Raw genomic sequence first — 21,585 nt, 5'->3', positions numbered from 1 at the left:
CAGTGACAAAGTGTTCTATTGTCATGCAGTATTGAGTAGGTTACAACTTACAGACCTTGTCCCCTTCGTCCCGAGCCTCTTCGGTCTTCACTGACTTGTCGCCAACCCCCCCACTGATACATCAGTCCATCCATTTTGATTACACCATGAAAAAAATCACCTGAAAAAATGCTCTATTGTATGTTAACAAAGGGGCCAAACACAGAGGACCTGAATGTTGTGAAGGTAGTTTTCTCTCCTTCGGTTAAATGTATTCAGTCATTTAAGCCTCACTGATCCCCTCCCTCTTTCCCCAACTCTCAGATGTGAGGCAGACGGAGGGGCCTGACCGCTGGCCAAGGTTAAGAGAGCCTTAAACTGTGTTTGAGCTCTGCATCACACGCCCACCACCACAGAGATCAAACACTGTTCTTCTCCCAGCTCCCACTGACAACGTTCAGCTCACGAAACTGTCTCGCTTCTCCTTTCTTTGCCCTGGCTACCACGAACTGCCTCCAGCCCACAGCAGACCTGATCAGAATCTAAGCCCAGTGTGAAACTTCCCAGTGTGAACCAGTATAAACATTCCCACATTCATTATAGATTTCGATCCTGAATATGTAAGCGCTGTGATTGATTGTTGTCTGTGTGCTCTTCTGACAATCTATTCCATGTTAGAAGGTTATCACTTAAGCAATAGTATAAAGTTGTTATAAAGAAGACAACAACTTATTAATTGGTAAATGTATTTATATTGACTTTCTTGTAGGCCTTGTCATTGTCTGATCTAAATTCCTCAGCTCAGCTGTATCATTTCAGTGAGTCTTGTCAAGAAAATAGCAATTTCATCATCGTTAATGCCAGGTATTGTTACATTGGGCTAATCTTCTCACATTACATTTCATCAGCATTCCCTCCACCTGCCTAGAGATTGCTGCAAATAAACCACTACATAGTGCAAAAACATGACCTCCAAGATATAAGCATCATCAGAAGCTCATGAGCACCACTGTGTGGCTTCAACTGGAATAGCAGGGTTTGCTTTGTACTGTGGTGTGTAGCCAATAGATAGCAGCAAAGAGCTACACTGCATGGCCGTGACACCGGTGTGACATGAATGATAAAACTGATACGATGGATGTCAATCATTTCTCTAACTGAACGCAGTCACAAGTTACAAATGTCTACGTGTGCTTTTCATATAACAGCTAACAAACCGTTGTCTTTAGTGACAGAGAGAGTCACATTGCCTGGTAAAGCCAATCAGTGTATATGACCTTTGAGTTAGACAGCTGTAAGGTTAATTCAAATTACAGTACTGACAGGCTAAATGTAGCAAAAACAAACAGACCTACTCTGGCTGTGCTGTGAGGCCTATCTTGTCTTGACAAGTCTGCCACTGCTTAGGAGTTCATTGTCTTCCCTCTGTGATTTTATCATAGCCCCAGGAAAGGTATTCCACTCCTTCCACTCCTCCTCCACCACATACGCCTACATACTCTCACTACACAGCAAGCACTTTGCACTTGTTATATGGGTGTGGTTTTTGCTGTGCAAGCAAGAGCACAAGGGAGCGGCCATAATGACAGCCAGTGTAAATATGAACCCTTGACTCTCAAGGTCTCAGTCTGATAACTTAGTTGATGAAAACGTGAACGAAGCTTCCAACAACATATAATCACCTTCTTATCTCAGTATTTTAATAGCCTACATGCCTCTGCTTTCATGAGTGCATCACAAGCATACAAGATGACCCAGATCGCGCAGTGAATGTAGATCATATTGTCCGTCAGATCAATTATTCATAAAAAGATGACAGGGTATGTTTGTTTCGCCTTGATATGCCAAAGACAAAATCTAGATGGTTGCTTTTTAATGGCAGGGATAATGCACAGCACTAAGTAGGCAAAAGCCTTAGTCAGCAGTTTACTGAAATCAGAGGCCATACTTCCCTTTCTCTCCAGCTCTGTTCCCTTATTTTTCCTGTCATATGAACAAAGGGTAATGGAAGAATCATTGATAGGAGAAAATGAAGAAAAGTCAGCTTTGCATCTAGTGAAGGTTACACAGAGCCCAACAGGGGGCTCTGTGCTTCCATGTGAGCTGCAAATGGCTTGAAATACTTAGTTGTCAAACTAAAGTTTCAAATGCAGCAATATATTTCCAAATAAGATAAGTTTTTCATCAAAAGGCTTAGTTTTTCAACTTTTTTAATCACTGTCGAATGTATTCACAAGTTACAAAATGTCTTAACATCAAAGATCATTGTACAGAATGTAAATAAAATTATTTATAACTGGTTAAGACTGAGGAACAGTAACAAGAATATATACTCAGTTGTGTTAGACCTGATGCCCTAACTAATATAATGCACGCATCAGTTTCCCATAGTGTTTTACAATAACAGGCAGAGGATGTACAGTTCTGTCTTATAGCTGATGAGTTTCACTTTTGTTCATGCCATCACTTATTAACTAGATTGATAACAAAACTAGATGTCTTATCAGTGGACGCATCGAATGAGGAAGTTCTTTGAGCTTGGAATATGATTGCACAAACGTTAGCTAGTTACACAAAAGTATTCTAGGCTTGTTGGTGGGCACAGGAGAGCTGTGGAGAACTTGGACCTGGCTCAAGAAAAACTGTATGGACCAAAACAATATTCTTACAAAAAAGATATAGTAGAGCAATTACACTTCCAGGAAGAACCTGCACAGTGTGCCAGAGTATTTTCTGAGGAAAGTTAGATTAACTTGGTTGGTGCAGAAAGAAAGAAAAGATTTTAGTTGGAAAAATGCTGCAATATGGAAACTATGGACATAACATAAGATACAATATGTTTAAGGTAACGAATATTTAATTCATGAAGAAGTGAATTTTAATTTTTTTAAGAACGAAAAAAAGACATGAATAAAACATGTGAGGTTCAGTTCAGTTATATATTCCAAAAACATGTAAACAACACAGATATCATCAACTCAAGGTAAATGCCAGTGACTGCAGTTTTAAAACCAGATTGTAGTGACAAAATGAGAGTAATAAAATATTTTGTGGAGGTCTGCTGTGGGGAGACATGCTGCATTTCATAAGGTAAGAAAGAAATAGAAATATACATATGTCGTGGTGTATGTTAGATTTGTATAGTGCAGGTGGATATTCCCTAAAAGCTTCAGCCCACATGTGCAGGATTGTCCCTGGGTGTTAAATAGCCTAGAACAATGTGTAAAGTATAATAAACATGTAAGAATTTACACACATATGATAACAGCATTATTATTACTTACTACTGCATTGCAAGTTATGTTGATCCATGTTGCCCACAGACGCGCTGCAAACAGAAAATCAGTGGTTTGCTACAAACACGCCCATCTTCATGTTGACAGATTGCTGTAACTAATTCCTCACTCAAGGGGGCGCTGTTACACTGGGTGAGACGTCTCTGCCCCAATCTAGGCTCTAGACATGAACGTGTGTGTGCGTGTGTTGTGTGTATCCAGTGAAAATTACCCGGAGACGGACTGAGACAGTTTTTGACCGTACCAATGTGTGTGGCCTATAAATATATGATATTAACCCTGGCGGAATCGTCTCATCGGTACAACAGTATATCGAAAATGAGGTAATAATCGGAGCAGACACATCGGCGGAGCTCGTCTGTAGCTAACGTTTTGGTGAACTGCGAGTGGGATCACAGCTGCTGGCTACGAAAATGTCGGGAAAAATAGAGAGCAAGCAAGGTAAGTCCTGCCCGGCTAGACTCGACCACACGGCTCCACCTCGGGATAGTGTATAACGGTATTACTCACCCGGGGAACGGATGGATCAAATACGGGGTCTGTGGACCGATAGTTACGCCAAATGGGGGGCTCCGGTAACGACTATGTTCGGTGTAAATGGTGGTTTAATTGGGCCTTTTGGGTTTTTCTTTTCTCCGCTATCCAGTTAAAATAATGCCTCACCGTATCAGCTAGCTGGCTCTAGCTAAAAGCAAAAGGCTTTTCTGTGCCATTTCAACTAGCGTTACAGATATCTCCATAACCAAGCCATCAGTGTTTAACCTCGGTGCCCCTCCAGCAGTTTAGTCAGATCAATGTCGTAAGCAGGCTAATATTAATAATAATAATAATAATAAACGTGTTGTTGTTTTATAGCTCACATAGTATTTCACCGGCTTTTCACCATTCACTCCCAGCGTAAATATACCATGGTGGGGTTGTTTGAAAGCATCACTAACATACAAGAGCAAATGTTGTCTTTGCACTGAGGAAGAAAAGCTTTTAACACGTTTAAATAAACAAAGTGGTGGTGCTTGGACTTGTTTTCCCGCTTCATACTAACATTTAAGGTTTGTAACGGCTGCTAGCAGCAGCTAAAGGCTAGCCTTTCACTAGCTAGCAGTGGCTCCATTGCTAGCCCGTACACTGGAGTTGTAGCGCGTTCACGCCCATGACTGTGTGTGTGTGTGTGTTTGTGTTGTGTTGATTTCTACATTGTGCACGTGGCAATTTTCGTTGCCCTGACCCTTGTTGTGTGCAGTGGCTCTGTTGATGTTGTGTGCAGCTTTGAGGATTAATACAGCACTGCAGAGCGCACTGGGGCTGAGGGAAAACACGGATCTTCTCGGTTATGGCTTTGGAAAAAACTTTATACGCGCCAGCTACACTTGCATCCCAGTCCACCAGCTGTCTCCCTGCCCGGTGATGCCTGCAGTAAATGGACACACAGGCAGGGAGGGAGTGTCATCCTCCACTAGGTCAGTCATTCTTCAGAGGCGTAAAAGTTTCCGATTCCTTTGGTGTCTTGCAGACAAGATGACTACATATGGTCACAGCTAACTGAAAACTCTGGCAGTGTCGTTTTAGCAGATTCTGGTTCACTGTGATGGTTATGATGAGCTTGGATGACAGGCGCTATGAGCCCAGTTCATCACTTCTCTCTTGCATCCATCCTCTCACGTTGATCTGCTTCCCCACGCTGCCTAGTTGTGTTTATGGGTCACTTGTTGGCCTGTGGCCTCTACTTTCCTCCACATACACCCATCGATCCCACACATGTCCCCAGAGGACATGCTGTGCTGGCTGCCAGTGAAATGGAAAGAGGGGGCAAGGCAGGGGACTCAGGGCAGCACTGAAAAAACTGCAGCATGCATTGCTTCAGTGTCAGCCTGTTAAGCCTTTGCCTCAGAGAGAGAGAATGTGTCTAAGGATTGGTGGAAATAGATTGTGTTAAAAGGAGCCTGTTGTTTAGGCTGTGGAAACTCTACAGAAAAGGGAGCTGGTTTTAGACCTTGGCAGAGGGAGATTAATTCACTGGAGCCTGCAGGAGAAAACTAAAGTGAAAAAGATTTGGAGAAAGTGAAAGTTCCTATCTAATTATGGATTCTTGCTCATAGATATAGTCAGGGGGTATGGTTTATATTATGATAGGAAGCTGCTAAGACATTACATTACCACAGTACAATGACCAAGTAGGCATATCATTGGCATAAAGCATCAGCAGTGGTTCTTGCAGGGTCACTAGCTGCATCAACACACTCCCCCATCACTATGGATACTGCTGTCATTGACTTGTCCTCTCTCGGGGCAGTAAGCACTGACACTGTTACCTGTTTAGACTTGCCACTGCACCCCTTGTGTGGAGCTTAGTAAGGATGTAACCTCCGAGGGGAATTAAGTGGGTGGTTCTCATGTCTGTTTTAACACTAGACCCCATTCTCTGTGCACGCACCCACATGACTTCATCACTCAGGCAGCCCAAACTGTAATCATAAACAAATTCAGTGTCTACGTTGCCCAAAAGCTAACAACAGCAGACAGCCACATTTGTATCTCATTGCTTTCCTCAGAGAAAATGAACTGGGTGGAGAAGACTGAAAATATGGGAGTGTATATTTTTTATTTGCCATTTTTTGCTTAGTGTACTGTTTTTTGACTTTTTAAAATGAGGTCATAAAATAAAGCTGTCAGCTACATTTGTACATAATATGTTAAATTATAAATGGTCTTTTATCTAAAATGGGTGTATATTGTTTTTGTCATTGTTGTAAAACCAGTGGATGATGAGTGATACTGCAGATCAAAATGACCTGTATTGATGGGCTGGAATAAGTCCCCTGTTGCAATTAAAGTTGGCAGTGACACATTAGTGCAACACCCTTTAAAGTGTTGACATAATCAGCTTTTTTGGGAAAAGTGAGACAGAGATTAATTAAAGCAAACTCCTCTTGCTTCATTTTCAGAATGAACCCTGCAGCCAGTTTTTAAGAAACATTCCTGTAGAAAAACAAAGATGCACATCTGTTGTGACTTTCCTTATAGAAACAAAAAGCAATATTTGAGTCATTATTTAAGTCGCTAATTTGTATGTCCTTATTTTGCTCTCGGAAACTGGGATTGTGACACAACAGTTGTGGTATATCACTGTTGGTAACAAAGTTGTGGGCGTAGTACAGTGTTTTATAATTAGCCTGTAGACTCCTCTCTTACTGGACAGTCAATGGTAGTAGCCCGCCCTGTGGAACTGATCCATCAGTTCCTTATTTTAGACTCACACCCCCCACATAGTGTGGGAGTGTGTATCTGTGTGTTTGCCTTTGGAAGGGTTTAGCTCTAATGCAAAGAGTTTAGTCTAAAGCATTCCCAGAGTTAACACTGAAGTGTAAGTCATTTTGATGGCTTTCTGTTTGCCAACTGGTTACTGCTTCAGACCAAAATATCTTCTTGTTTCATGTGTAGAAATAGCAAGCCCCACATGCCTTAGTCACCAAAACTCTGAGTAAGAGCTAAAGTCGTCACGATTACAAAAGGGTTCCCCAGACTATTAGCTTTACACACATTACTGATGAGTGATCCCACTGTTGCATAGGGCGAGCTATGGGTCTTGGTTTGTCATGCTGCAATTTTGAGGTTTGATGGCATCAAGCATTTCAGCCTCCCTCTCCCACAGAATGAGAGGCTTGCTGTTCCCATGTAGGTTTAGCTGTGTTGTAATTAGATTTTTTTTGTGTGTTTGCTATGTATGGGAAAGCAAAAAGAGGGTGGGAAGAGAGCTTAAGAAGAGAAAGAAAGAGGGTGGAGAAAGGTAGAGCATTGACGGGATTCAAGTCTTTGCACAGAGAGAGAATCAGTGAGAGAATGAATGAATGGATTACATGCTGTAATTGGTGAACTGGGGCTATAGATGGACAATGAAAGGCTATATCTCTGAGGGCAGTCCGGACTTTGTAGCACGGCTATCTTGACGGCTGTTCCACCTTCAACATCTTCAACACCAAGGAGCTAAAAATGGCAGTCAGGATAGTTTTTGGAGATCTTGTGTAATTCAGTCCATCTGTTTACAGATTGTATTCATCTCTTCATTTCCATCTGTGACCTTTTTTCTCAGAAGCGTTCATCCTATAAGATGATGCTTCATTTGACTTTACTGCTGTGTGTTGGCCTACATGCGAGAGAGCAGGTCAATTGTTCCTGCAGGTGGCCTGCTCAGTTCCTTGTGACTCTTAGTCACATCCACACTCCTGATAACGGTGGTTTGGAGCTTCTCTGGGACCACTGATGACAGCTCAGACTGACCCACTCAGACATTTGCTACAGGATTATGTGATTTTATCCGTATTTACAAAAAGAATTATGTCATAATCAATTGATTTGAGGAAAGCAACTACTTCAAAATTCCTCATGCCTTCTATCCTAGCTATTTGTGGATCCTTCCTCTGCAGTGCTATGTAATGTGGCTGAGTCAAGTGGTGATGATCATGAGGACTGGTGTGTTTGTGACTAACTGTCAGCAGTGTTACTGAGTGATAGCTGTAAAAATGCTGGCCTGACCAACGAGTCTTCAGTATACAGAAAGTGTAACTATCGGTATCCCCCCTGGATTAGTAGCTGTGTGGACTCAGGTCTGTTGGATGGGCAATATAAGCTGGAGGAGCCAGGCCTCCTCAGAGGACGCTGATTCTCTACAGGGCGATCTTGATGAGGATGCAGGTAAAGACACACAAACAGATACAGTACTGCTCCTGATGCACGTATGCTAGACTGTAATGTAAGGGCTAAATGTTGTAGCAATGCTTTCTTTTTAATATTGCTGAGTAAATAGGGTCTGGGTGCTTGAGAGACAGTACTGTTGGGGTAATTTTTCCATATATAATTAAAAACAAACTATATTTTTTGAAAGTCTGAAGTCAGAAGAACATGTGTGAATTCACATGTAAACAGAAATTTTGAGGTTAAGAAATTATTCTCATGCACAGGTTTCTGTTTTACTTGCACAATTATTTGAGTGGTTGGTTGCTGAAGTTTCATTACGTGAACACTGCATTTATTTATAGCTGTTTCTTCTTAAACCGATATACAGTTTTATTGTTTTTTTGGAGATGTGTACCTCTTTGTTTAACTGAACTGTTGCCATTTTTGGAGCTTTAATGTAAAATAAGCTCTCTGGCAGAAGAGAATGCAGGGGACATTCCTCGTTGTGCTTTTTGAGTCGTGTGGCTTTATGGAAAGTGCTCATTTGCTCTGCTGAAGTCTTGGGTGGATTCAGCCTGTGGAAGCTGCTCTGCAGGGCCACGGCCTTCCATCACAGGCTTCCTCCCTGTCTTATCACCCCCAGAGTTTGTAGACAGAAGCCATAACTTCTCTGACCTTGGTTCATCAGGTGGGGACCTGCCAGTGTGTGTTGATGCTGAGGTCTTAATCCTGTTATGCAATCCAATAAATTGGTATTGGTTGCAGTGTTAAATCCAAGCTGCCTGCCATGCTTCTCCATGGTAGCTGAGCCTGTTTGTTGACCCACATGTTGGGGTTAACAGTATTTGTTTTATTAATGTCTGTAGCAAGCTTGTGCTTCTCCAGTTAAGCTGTGTGAACAGATCCACCCTGGTGAGCCGGTAGCACATAGAGGCTCCATAATTAAAGTAGTTGAGTCCATCATTGTGTAATTACACAGTGCCATGTGGCATAATACCTTGTTTTGAAAACACACAGTCTGTGGTGTGCTCAGCCTAATAAATCTTTGCATTTCAGCCAAACAGGCACTAAAGGCACTGTTTGTATGGGCGTGTGTATCTTTTCTGTCTACTATGACCTGCCCAGTCTCAGTAGTTTCGATGGCTCGCGTTAGGGGTGGGTGGGGTTAGCAACATGTTTTAACCATACAGACTTAATGGTGGTATAGAAGAGGAGGCCTCACTTCAGTTTGTGATTCTGTGGTTATGCTGATGATGCTTTGAGCTAGGGCTGGGTGCTAATTAACTTCATTTTTGTTATAACCATATAAATGACGAAATGAAAACAGATGTGTTCAAAAATATCTTTATGCCCACATGTCATGTCAGCATACAGTCTTAATAGCTGTGCAAACAAACAGTCATCTGAAAAGCAACCTTATCATCATCAGATTCTAATCTACACCAATTAATTAACATAGAAACTATGACATGGGTTTTATTCATGAATCCATCATTGTCAACTGTAAATCCATTGTCAACAGTTTGGACTGGTGTCAGTCCTTTGGCTCAGCAAAATACCCTCACCTCCAACAGTTTGTTCCAGCAATGCTTTCTGAATTCAAGGAGTTGGATTATGTGTTGTCAGCCTAACGTCTGTCTTTCCTCATATTCTGGCTGGTGATTTTGCTTGAGGTGGTGGAATAAATATGTGTTTGGATGGACTTTTTGTTTTTAATGGACTTCTGGCATAAACTTGTAATTCACAAATATTTGATTCACATTTGATCACTTGCAGCTGAACTATTTCCAAATGACAGAGGAAAGTCCTTTTTTTTTTTGTTGTTGTGAGCTCTGTCTTCTGCCATGCTTGTTCTTTTTGTGGGAAGCTGTGAGATGCCACATTACAGCATGTATATAAACACATCATCACGCATATCTTTTAATATTCTGAAATGACAGGTTGTGGGGAAGGAATTATGGTGTGGACGATATGATACAGCACAGACCTACTTTGAGCTATTGTTAATTGTTTTATAGCACAGTTCACTGGACTGCAGTGAACATCCACAGTAAAGGTCACAAAGAGGACGGTTCCACGTGCTGGTTTTCCAATAAGCAGAAACAGCTGATACAGTCATAGTGCATTTTTGCAAAACTTTTCAGCTGCAGAGAAACTTTCAATGCAGCTGTGTTAACTAATTATACCTTCTCTGTATTGCTTACACATCCAGGTTAAAATATTCATTTATTCTGATTTAAGCCCGATCGATATATCGTTTTGCCGATTTTTATCGGCCAATATGAGTCTGTCGCAGATATGCCGCCGATATTCACATTTTTCAATGTCTGTTTAAAATGTGTTTATGTATATATATTCTGTTTATGTATACTGTATTCTATATACAGTACCAGCCAAAGTTTTGACACACAAATTGAGACAGTATACTTTTTCATTCTCAAAGCTCAGTGGCTGTAAGTCCAGGACATGCCTAGAGTTCTTCAGTCTTTTTATTACTTAGATCAATTGAATGTATGTTAATAACTATATATATCCTGAATTGGATGCTGGAACTAAAACTAGCAGGACTGAGCACCATTATTGAAACTCCAAATGTGTCTTGTGTCATTGTTTTCAGTTCTTCTTTCAGTTTACAATTTCATATTACATCTTAGACTTGTGTTTTTCTACACATATTATATGTCTATTAGAAAAGAGACGCAGTTATTGAGAATGCATTTGTCAAATAGGGTGTAATATATTGTATGGTATTTAAAGCAACTGTCTTCGTGCTGCTTTCTAAAAAGCCAAAACAAAAAGAGCAGGAAAGACAGATGGAGAAATGGTGAGTGGCCTTGCAACAGTCTTTAGAGCTGGGGGGGTAAAGCAGGCAACACAGAAAAAATGGGTTTTCTATCCAGCTGTGTGTGCGTGCGTGTGTGTGTGCGCGCGCGCGTGCGTGCGCGTGCTTGTGTTGAATGTGTCAAATCATTCAGACCCCAGGGTGGCATGGCCTGGTCAGGGAGCTGGCATGCAATGAAGGGGATGTCCCACAGTTGCTGCCAGTTTCCGATGGCAGTCTAAATCAGGAATGGAGAGAGAATTTGACATTGCTTGCAAACAAGTCATTGTTGTCAAGGCAGATGCTGATGTGTCTCTGTGTATGTGTGAGTGCTTATTTTTTTGAATTGTTGGTCTGATATTTTTATCTCAATATATGACATTCTTACATGGAGATGTACTGTGTTTATTCCATCAGTGACTGTGACTGAATCTGCAGCTCTGTGGGTAGAGTAGACTTTCTGTTTGAATGTCGGTCTTCACTGGCCCACTTCCTCTTCAGTGTTCCTCATCGTCCAACCTAAGTAAAGGAATCTGTTTTTAAAACATGGAGCAATGTGAATTCATTAGGTTATAAGTAAACTGGAAAATCCTTTGTCTGAATGGATGAAGTTGTCTCCTGTAAGCACTGAACATTGGTCAAACAGGAAATGTATCCTCTGAAGACTTGACACATTTTAACACACATGCTGACATCTGCTCTGCATATCTTTTCCATTCCACTGAAATTAATGAAATAAATATTTTTGTTCTTATATCTGGTAGGAACAACAAAGTCAGGTTGAGCGAAATCATACTTGGACTGTTTACACTCAAGATTCACGTATGCTTTCTGAGCAAAACCACAAACCTGTTGTTTGTTCTGTCTGAGTCCTCCAGTACCATCTGATGTTAACTTGCAGCTGGAGATGAAGGAAAAGGTGTGCACAGAACATTACAATTATCCAAAATGTTTTTCTCCTGTAGACATGTCCTTACTGATTTCACCTGTGGCAGTGTAGCTGTTTGGTCATGTACAATCTGACTCTCTTGAATACACCAAATGGATCATTTTAGCGCACCAGATGTGTTTTAAAGTACCCAACAATCTTTCTCTCTCATATATATATATATATAGATATATATATATAATGCCGAGTATTTTGGCACAGATCTTGTATAGTTAAGTTATTTTCTTTTGTTCAGTATGTCTGCTGCAGTGTGTCTACATTCAGAGGAAGGCCAGAGGACAAAACATCAGTCGATCAATAGATCACTGAAAGATGATATGCAGTTATGTAGACGCAAGTTATTTCATTCATATTTTGCACAGTATGACTTCTGAATAATTTAGTACATGTAGATTTTTTTTTTTTTGATGTGACATCAAAACCAGATATTTTGCCTCATTCGATTTTTTCAGTGAATACTTTAAAATATTAGATGTTTTAAATACTTACTCTTCATTCCTGATCCTAAGCACTCACCTTAGTCCTTAAAGTCTTTGTCCCACCTTCTGTTTAAACTCTCAAATCATGTTCCTCGGTGTCCCGCCCTGACACGCTGTTTCATGTGTAAAAATATCAAACCACAAAAGAAGAAAAACTCAAAGCCATTTTATATGACCTATTTCAAAAATACACGACAGCAGAATATACTCGGCTCAGAAGTGACACATCAATATTTAATGAAAGAAATTTGCAACACAAATTTAAATCCAAGGGGAAAGCATGTGAGAACAGTCATGTGAGATGACATGCCTTCAAATTAAAGTAAAGAGATTGAAACATTGTTTTGTTTGTCTTGATAATTAAATAAAAAAGAAACAGTAAGATTATTTTAGTGTGTAGCTGATTATTCATTTGCAACACAGTTGAAACGACCGATGGCTAATTATAAGCGACTGTGCAAGGGTGAGCCTTGTTCTTTGTGTCGGACACATCTGTCATCCAAGCCTATTTTTAAGAAGCTGTGAAACAATCAGGATGTAGGGAGTTTGGTTTGCCATGGTGCATTTGAACTGCAAGATGAGCTGTATAATTTGGCATCTGCCTGTCAGTCCTGTCCAATGCAGAGTGTGTGCACAAAGTGTCAAGAGGATGACAAGTAGTTTGCTGTGCAGACAACATCAGCTTTGTGCAGCGCTCTAACAGAGGAGAGTGGTACCACTCCTCGCTGCTTGAGGCCATTTACTCACCAGAACACTGTTGCTTATGCTTTCTCTGTCTCTCTGTATCTGTCCCTGTCTTGTACTTGGGCAGTGAAGTGATTGGTTCTCTTGTGGCTGTTTGTCTGTGTGGCATCAGTCTGCTATCTCAAGTGCTTTATAGTGCCTGTTTGCCTCGTGCTGTCTTGCCAAACAGCTGCCGTTCACTGAGAACTCATCTCAGTAGATCACAGGGCTTTTAGCTGTCGCAGTGTCTCTGTTCTGGTGCTGCTTGATGTTAGAGATACCGACAAGCTGGGTATTTATAGCACTTTGTGGTTCTTTAGTGTATTGGTTTCACCCAAGGTGAACCTGCTGCCTGTCAGCCGGCTGCTCTCACTCTGCTGAAGCATTTGGTTCAGATAGCAAGCTTTAAATGGAATGCTAAAAAATGCAGTAAACCACTGTAGCCAGAAGGTCACTTGAAGGATCAGACTGCTTTGAGCATGTTTATGTGGGGTGCTTGTGTGGTGCAGTGAGCTTCACTCTCAGTCCTACTAGGTGAGAGAAGTTATCAAGTAGAGCTGTAGAAGCAGAGGTAAGCCCAGGCCACTGTGGACTGTGAAGTTTGTCCACAAAAGAGGGAGCGGCTCTCCATGAGGGAGACAAGGGACAGGAAATCGTGCCAGTGGCCTCGGCGTCAAGGGGGGGGAAGGAACAGGAGGGGTACCCAGGATGGTGTGTACGTGTGTGTGTGTTGTGTTATTTCCCTCATTCAACCATCAACCTCAAAAGTGCTTGCCCTGCCTTGCAATGAAACATTGTACATGTGTGTCATTGTAGCCTCATTAATCTCTTGTGTCACATTAGTGGAATCATAAGCTGTCACCATGTTGGATTCCCAATATGGCTGAGCAAAAAGGCCAAATATCAGTTGCACAATCAGAGCTACAACTAACAGTTATTTATCCTGGGACCCCTGTTCTTTGATAACACAGAGGAGGTCACTCACCACAGGGAATGATATAACACATAAACAGAGGGCTAATAGAGAACTTGAGGTTACTTGACTACTATATTGAACTGAAAAGAAAAAATCGAGTACATTAGCCTAGTTGAACATGTGGAAGAACATGTGATTGCATGTTTTTCATCCCTTCCTACAGTTAAACACAGAGACTCTCACCTCTGAACCTTTCCCACTGCACACTGTTTATTAAGCCCCTGTGCCAAACAGTGTGTGCAGCTTTCTTGTTTTTTATTTTACAACTGGGGCATCAAACGCTTCCCTTTGCATGTGGTGCAGACTATGTTCCATTTGTTGTCATTGCCGTTAAAAACTGGCCCCTGTAGCGTCCCCTCTGCAGCCTTTTGCTTGTGGTTGAATAGTTTATAGGGAATTCTTTGTGTACTCATTTGTTTTTGTCCTACGATGTGGATGCTTGTGTGTACGCTCATGCATTGTGTGTCTGTTGCACATAGGACAATTGAGTGACCTAGACCTCAGGGCTCCATCCATAGCTTTCAATACAATTCCACTGAACTGCTGGGCCAAGTGCTTCCAATTAACTGGTTCCATTAACTCGCCCAGTGCATGCTCTGTGACCTGCACCCATATTAATCTATCCTAGTACTCTGGTGTGGAGTGAGGACTATTTGAACTTTAAGAATTACTGAAAAGTCAGTGCAATGTAATGTAACACTGAAACTGCTACACATGGGATCCTACATAAATTGATGGTAATTTCATTGCAGTTACACACCCAAGCACACAAAACATGGGTGGAAGGGTGTGTTTGTGAAAACAAGGGGCATCAAATGCATTGGAGCAGAGGAATAAATGAGTAATAATAAAAGTAGCTGTGAGGTGGGGGGTTAATATGGCACCTGAACAATCAGTCTCAATGCTATATGTAGATTTATGTTCCTTCCTTTAGAAACCTACAGAGATGTACATGTGTTGACAAACAATGTGGTCTTCACCAACATCACACACAAACTAGAAAAGAGGAAGTGCGTGGGCACCAGCAGTGTTGACAGTAAAAGTGAACCACCCGTTGGTGCTGCAGCAATGATAGGAAGGCTCAGAGAAACGGAGAATCACAGAAAAGTTGGTGTTAACTCTGGACAGAGAGCTTTGGAACAAGCAGTTTTGTGGACTTCATAGTTAAACAGAGGAGGCACTGACGCTAGAGTTGTGTAAATGTTTATGCCACCACACAATACACTGGCCTAATGGTCCCACCCTATTCCAAAACACCGCCTTCCAGGAGACTGGCCTAGACACAGTATAGAGCCCTGTGTCAAACTCTCCAAGGGAAATGTAAATATGTCCTGAGTTTTTATTCCAGAGAAATTTCCTACTCTCTTGAAGAAAATCCAGCTTAACCAGAACAGTTGATGGAATGACTGACCTCTGATTAATACTGTGATAATACTATAATTTACTTACTGAAAATACAAACCTGGTGTTTGTGAGCTTTGACTCCAGCTACAGCTGATGTTGAGGTCTTCAACAAAGGTCCCTGCTGAACTTAACTTTTTATTCCTGTAGACCGTACATTAGTAGTTAACCTGTCCTTTATTTGGACACTGCATCACAAGAAGCCTGTGATTAATTAATTTATTTTACTTTTCAATTAGTGTTTAAGCGAACTTCTGACATTCTGACAATTCAACTTTCAGTGTCAATGAAAGTACTTAAAGCTTCACAATGACCCACTACCCTAAATATCTGCATATCATCCACCACATCACATTTGTAAGGTGTGTACTTACGGACCTGCACACAGTCTGTTTTAACATCAGCAGTCTTAAATTTACATGCTCCAGTTTATTTTAAAATGTATTAGAGGTATTATTATGACTAGAAGACCTTATTTGTTTCCCTTTACTTTTCTTCCTCTAAACGTTTTTTTTCCTCCCAAAAAGGTGAACTCGTGTCAAAATGCAAATGCGTTTTTTTTTTTTAATCATCTTGAAATGAATCATGAATTTGTCCCATTAAACTCAGATGGAAATAAGAGCAGTACCACTCAAAGAAACTGACTGAAGCATGCAAAGGTGTGTCACCAGGCTAGATTTTATTTTTTTGTCCTTCTACCTGCTGCTTATTGCTTTTTATGGCTTATATGGTTACATGGAGTGTTGTTTATTAAATTGAAGGTAATATCAAAATTGATTTGTAAGTATTCTACAAATACATGTGATTATTCTATGGTAAACCTACCATCAAATGCCACTAAACCATGAGAAAGTGGGTGATAATACTTTTGTTGTTGCTTTATCTGAAAGTGCGATCTCATGACTCATAAGGATAATGATATCGGTTTCACAGAGCAGAAGTTTCCCCGTATAGATGTATTCTCAATCGTCAGTCTCCTGTGTCTTGTCTTGTCTAGATGGCACAAACACTGTCGGGGAAAGCGCCTGTTTTTGTCATCTTGCAGTAAATGTACATTTGCACTTTCACCTTTTCATTGAACACACATGAGCAGAAATGGTCTTTCTAAGCAGTTTTGGGTCTTGTTTACTGTTTTATAATTTGGTCTGTGTTATAAATCACCTCTGTTGCCATGGTCGCCCTGTTCTCTTCCCATGCAGATCACACAGAGCATCTCAATCACCACACTGACATTTGCCTGTGATCTTTGACCGATAGTGTGTGGTGCTGGTTTGCTAGTCATTAACACATCGAAGGGCATGTTGGTGTAAGTTGTTAATGACTTGAAATATCAAAATCATGGAAATGTCAATATGAACAGTTTTTTCCGACAAGAGTTATGGTAAATGATAAAATGGTGGTTTTGGTGGGAGGAAAAATAACATAATAAAAACTCAAAACTTGTTTCACAAACACATTTGGGTTTTGTATCAAAGTTGAAAAGCAGTTGCTTATTTTAAATGAGCTGAGAGTGAGTTGCAGGTGTTGCAGAAACAGGTAATAGTCACTTAGTCACCAAGTCAATATTATTCAGCCCTTATGTTTATTTTCAGCTCTAGAAATCATTGGGAAGTGATTGACTGAAGAAATCCAGTATTTGGATGTGTCCGTTTCATTGATAATTTGATTGTCCCAGTAGAAACCATCTACTGTGCCTCCATTTGTTAAGTGAAATCCAATAGATTATTAGTGGGCTGAGCACTTAGCATCCACTGTCTCTCATTTACTCAGTAAGTGGGTTATCAGTCTCCCTGTGGCTCCTTGTTGAATGTTGGCATACTCAAAAGTGCGCAGCTGGAAAACTTTCTCCATTACTTCTCAAATCGAGCATTAACTAGGGCCACGTTTTCATACCAGGGCTTCCTCACAGCCCCACCATCCCTGGACTGTAGCTTAGCTTGGAGCAAACACACACGTACTCAGCTGTATCCTATAGTGCTGCTTGTTGATAAGACATAAAGAGGATTCCTATTGTAAATTGAGCACAGCCAGCAGGAAGCCAACCACTACAATGGAGAGAATAAATAATTCACTAAGCACTTAACTATTTCCTGTTGAGTTTTTCTCTTTCCTCTCCATTTTCTTCCTGCTGTTCATCTCACATGCTTCAGGCTTGCATTCCTCGCTGTTGCTCCACAGCAGGTCTTGCCTGTGGAGATATGTTAACACCAGTTGTAGCCAAATATTAAAAGTGAGGTAGAGTGCATTTTTACACATTTATAGCAGAAGCTGAAATAAATAGCCTGTTTTTTTTATATATTGTCCACATATTTGTATTTTTCTCTTGGTGAATATGAGAGAGATTTAGTTTTATTAAGCGGCACTAAAATTTGCAAAAGTGGGCTGTAAGCCCCACTATTAATGTCAGATGATGTTTGACTTATCCCAGTTTGATCTCTGGGTCCCGTGTCATCATAAGCCTGACCCAATGACAGACGACATTACTCCCTAGCGCTAACCTACAGAGCCCTTAAATCTATCCAGCATACTTTTAGACCTGCTTTTACCTTTCCTACCTTAGCCCTAGTAAATAGTAAATGTCAGCAGGTTGACGTCTGCTAAAGGCATTTCTATGAAATTTGGTAGTTATTCATGGACCCCAGAGGAGGAATCCTGATGACCTATCCTCTGGCATCACTATCATATTTGATTTTTATTGAAATACTGTATCTATGAGATTAACTGTCAGATGGTTTGTCATGAAATTTAGTGCAGTTGCTGTAAACATAATGCCCACAGAAGGTCTTGGCTGTTAGCATAACTTACTCTTAGTCACTTTACTTATAAAGCCAAAGTGCTTTGCTGAGATAATATAAAATATTGTGCAGTATGTACAGTAGGTAGTGTGTTCTTGCACTAAACATCTTTTCAACTAATTTTACTTCACTGTTCTGCATTGTTGAGCAAACCTTGACATATTGCAGACATCATTTAACTATTTCCTTTATGTGATCTCAAGTTTTTCCTGTTGTCTTCTTCCATTCACAACAGCTGACCCAGTGACCTTTGTGACTGCTGCAGCCTATATACGTAGGGTCTGCACAGACACACTTTCATTGAGCGGCACCTACTTAGGAAGGCGAGCAAGAGGTGACAGCTGTGTGTGTAACCTTAAACACAGCCTCCCCTGTATCCCGCCACCCTGTTTTCATGCTGCTCTGAGGGTGCTGGGCCAGTGAGGGGCCGACCAGCTGTCCTGTATAGATCACACCTGTACTGAACACGAGCCAGATCACTCTGCCCATCTGTCAGTCCTGCAGTCAGATCTGAACAAGATCATGTCACCAGTTATAGGGGTCACTACTACTCAGATCCTGGGATTTTAATGCTAACTACTCGTTTGAATATGTGTAGTCTGTTCTGGTTGTGTATGTCATTCATTAAACTAGTAAATATTGTAAAAATTTACCTTCAACTCACAGAGCCTGTTGTATAATAATAGAACGATAGACACTGTTTACACTAATAAGAATTAGTTTATTAGTAAGCAGTTTTTCAAGGACCTTCAAGAATGTTTCTCTGACAGCTTCATTTATTCATTATATCTTTGTGCAAAGATGGGAATGTTTGCTCTTTGTTGTATGATGCATGTTGGGCTTAGGTTTGAAGTAGGATTTTAGTAATGGTAGAAACAACAGGGACAGCACGTCCAAATGACTGATCCTTGAAAGTCACACAAAATAAAACTTTTATTTGTATGTTGAACACAGTGTCTTAGAATCTTGTTCTGGAAAGACTGTAACCAAGCCGGTGGGTCAGCTAAGGCACGTCTGTGTTGTGAAAGGGGAAAATTTTCAGGGCGGATACTGATGCCTGGCAGTATAAGATTTAAGCAACAAAATTGAATGTGCAGGACTGTTTGGGTCTGCAGCTAATTTGGAAATTATGAGAGCACTGTGAAATATACACAGAAAATCAATTTAAAGTGTATAGCATATATTTAACACTATTTTTCCCTGTAGTGCCCATAAATTTAGACCCGGTGTGTTTGTGTGTGTGCATATATTTGTATTTTCTTATTGTGTAATGAAGCACTGAGACAATCCTGCATTGAAAGGCTCCAGGGGACTCTAGTATATACCACAAATTTGTGTAAGAACTCCCCCATGATTTGTTTAAGAGTCATTCAGACCAGAGTGTTGGTTTTAAATGTCCTCAAGGCCTTTCAGAGCAGCAAAGTGTTGAGCTATTTAAATGCTTCCAAAAAGATGTTTACTTGCTTAATCCTTCACTGTTTATTTTTATCAATTGGATTTTAGAGATTTTCTAATTTTTCATATGTCCCCAACATCATAAATATAACCATTGCATTGCACTCTACAAGTGACTGAGATTATAGTGAAGCTCAAAAAGGATGTGTGTGTTGACAAGAGACACACTTAATGCTTTATGGAAGTGTAACCACACCTTACTGTTTATCAGGCTGGCTCTGCTGCTGTTATTCACTGTGTCCTAAAAGCAGGAATCAGCAAGGAAAAAGTATTAGGAATGTTGTGTTTCTGTCTGGGAATATTGAAGTGTCTATATCCAGGCCCCATTTGTTCATGAGCTCAATCTTAAAGTAGTAAAAATCCAAAATATTTGCTGTAAAGAAACACCTCAAGATGTATGAAAATATTTTGCAGGTGTGTTAGAGTACGCACAGAATTTAGGAGGCATGCTAGCATAGAGGAGCATTGTTGCCTAGACTGCTGTGAAAACACTCCATCTATGGCTGGTCAGATTCAGCACAAGAGACATTACAACCAATGACATCACTACCTCATAACTCTGGACAGCAGCAGGCAGGCAGCTGGGGAGAACAGGAAGGATGGCTGGCCTGTTGCTAGTGGAGGGGTGAATACTGAGAGGTCTGCATGACTATAACAGAGCACCTCACTGTATTCACTGAATGTTGTCCTCCTCCCCTCTCTCTTGCAGACTCTTTCACCCTATTCATTTCTTTTTGTCGGTGATGTCATTTCCATGCTCAGCTCGACTTCCAGCAAACTCACGGGGCGAGGGTGTTGCTTGCTGTCCTCACAGCTGAAGCAGGAGGGGGGGGGGGGGGAGGGAGGAGGTAGAGGAATGAAATGAACAGGGAGCAGAGGAGACAGGGAACCAGCGCAGTGTGCATGATAAACAGCTGAGACACGGGGGCTGCGATGGTGTCTGAGGGGCTGGCTGTATCAATCATGGTGGTGACTCATTTTGCTGAAGTCACTGCTTCTCAGCTCGGGGCTGGAACACTGAGTTGCAGCTGTAAACTCACACATAGTCCTTCTGGATCTGTTCAAGGTGGGATTGAGCACAAGGGACCAGGACACTGCAATTTTAGCCTCATTCCCTGTGTTCGTGCCAGGAATAAGGGGGCAGCAGGGTCAAACAGATACAGCAGGATTATCTGAGACTGAATTCATTTGGTTGCTCCTGTGCAATCAAAATCATATAGTCCACTCTACATATTGGCACAGAGTAACATCTAATAAAAATAATATATTACAGCCTGGCTTGCAGCAAAACTGGCTATCACAGATATGTACGGCCTCAGGGTAGAAAAAAAATCCTCTCACACTGTCAGCCCTGGCTGTGCTGTTCAGGCTGTGTTTAGGTGCACTGAAGCAGCACAGCCTCCCCTGTGGCGATGCTACAGAGTATCGATCCAGACAGGAGTTGAGATGAGTAAGTAGTCCCCTTCTTTAGGTCTTTACTGTGTCTAGTCATTGGTCTGACACTCTGATCTCTTTGTCTTCCTCCTCTCTCCTAAGTCCTGCTTGGCTCACTAGTAGCTGTTTTTCAGTGTTGTGTAACCTCAAGCTTACCATATCTGTAGCCTGGCTGAACTTTTAAGAGCCGATGTGGTCATTTCCAATATATTTCCCCTTTGTTGGGAACAGGTACCGTCAACAAGAACAATACTTTTTAATCATGCATGTAACAAAATCTACAGAAGAACACAAATAGTTAACACCCCTATAAATAGCCTTCTATTTCTGAATTTCTTAAACTTCTATATTTGCTTTTGCACAAGTCTTCTAATAATAGTGTCAGGATGCATTTTAACACATCTGACATACAGATATGTGAAAACCAAATTTGCCTGGCATGTACATGTGAGCAGTTTGACCTGAACCAGACCAAATGCAGGTTAAAGGTGACAGAGCAGTCACTACATACATTTGCAGTAGCTCATTAGTTTATTAAATCACTTGTGCACCATTGGCAATTTACTGATGCTTGCAGAGCAGCCAGGGTTGTTTTATTTTTGCACA

General features: G+C 41.0%; 1 protein-coding gene across 13 annotated transcripts in view; it reads left to right on the top strand.

The window, feature by feature from the left end:
* Positions 1–3,419: 3,419 nt before the first annotated feature.
* The window catches only part of rapgef1b (Rap guanine nucleotide exchange factor (GEF) 1b), a 37,906-nt gene continuing 19,740 nt past the window's right edge, over positions 3,420–21,585 (top strand). For all 13 annotated transcript variants that reach the window (XM_026297554.1, XM_026297550.1, XM_033325479.1 and 10 more), the window contains exon 1: positions 3,420–3,716. In XM_026297554.1, coding sequence (XP_026153339.1) covers positions 3,689–3,716 — 28 coding nt within the window. In that variant the 5' untranslated portion in view covers positions 3,420–3,688. The remainder of the gene's footprint in view (positions 3,717–21,585) is intronic.

This window comes from Mastacembelus armatus, chromosome 12 (assembly GCF_900324485.2).
Source record: "Mastacembelus armatus chromosome 12, fMasArm1.2, whole genome shotgun sequence".
In the NCBI taxonomy this organism is placed as follows: Eukaryota; Metazoa; Chordata; class Actinopteri; order Synbranchiformes; family Mastacembelidae; genus Mastacembelus; species Mastacembelus armatus.
The sequence above is the reverse complement of the archived record's forward strand: the minus strand, read 5'-3'. Positions and strand labels throughout refer to the sequence as shown.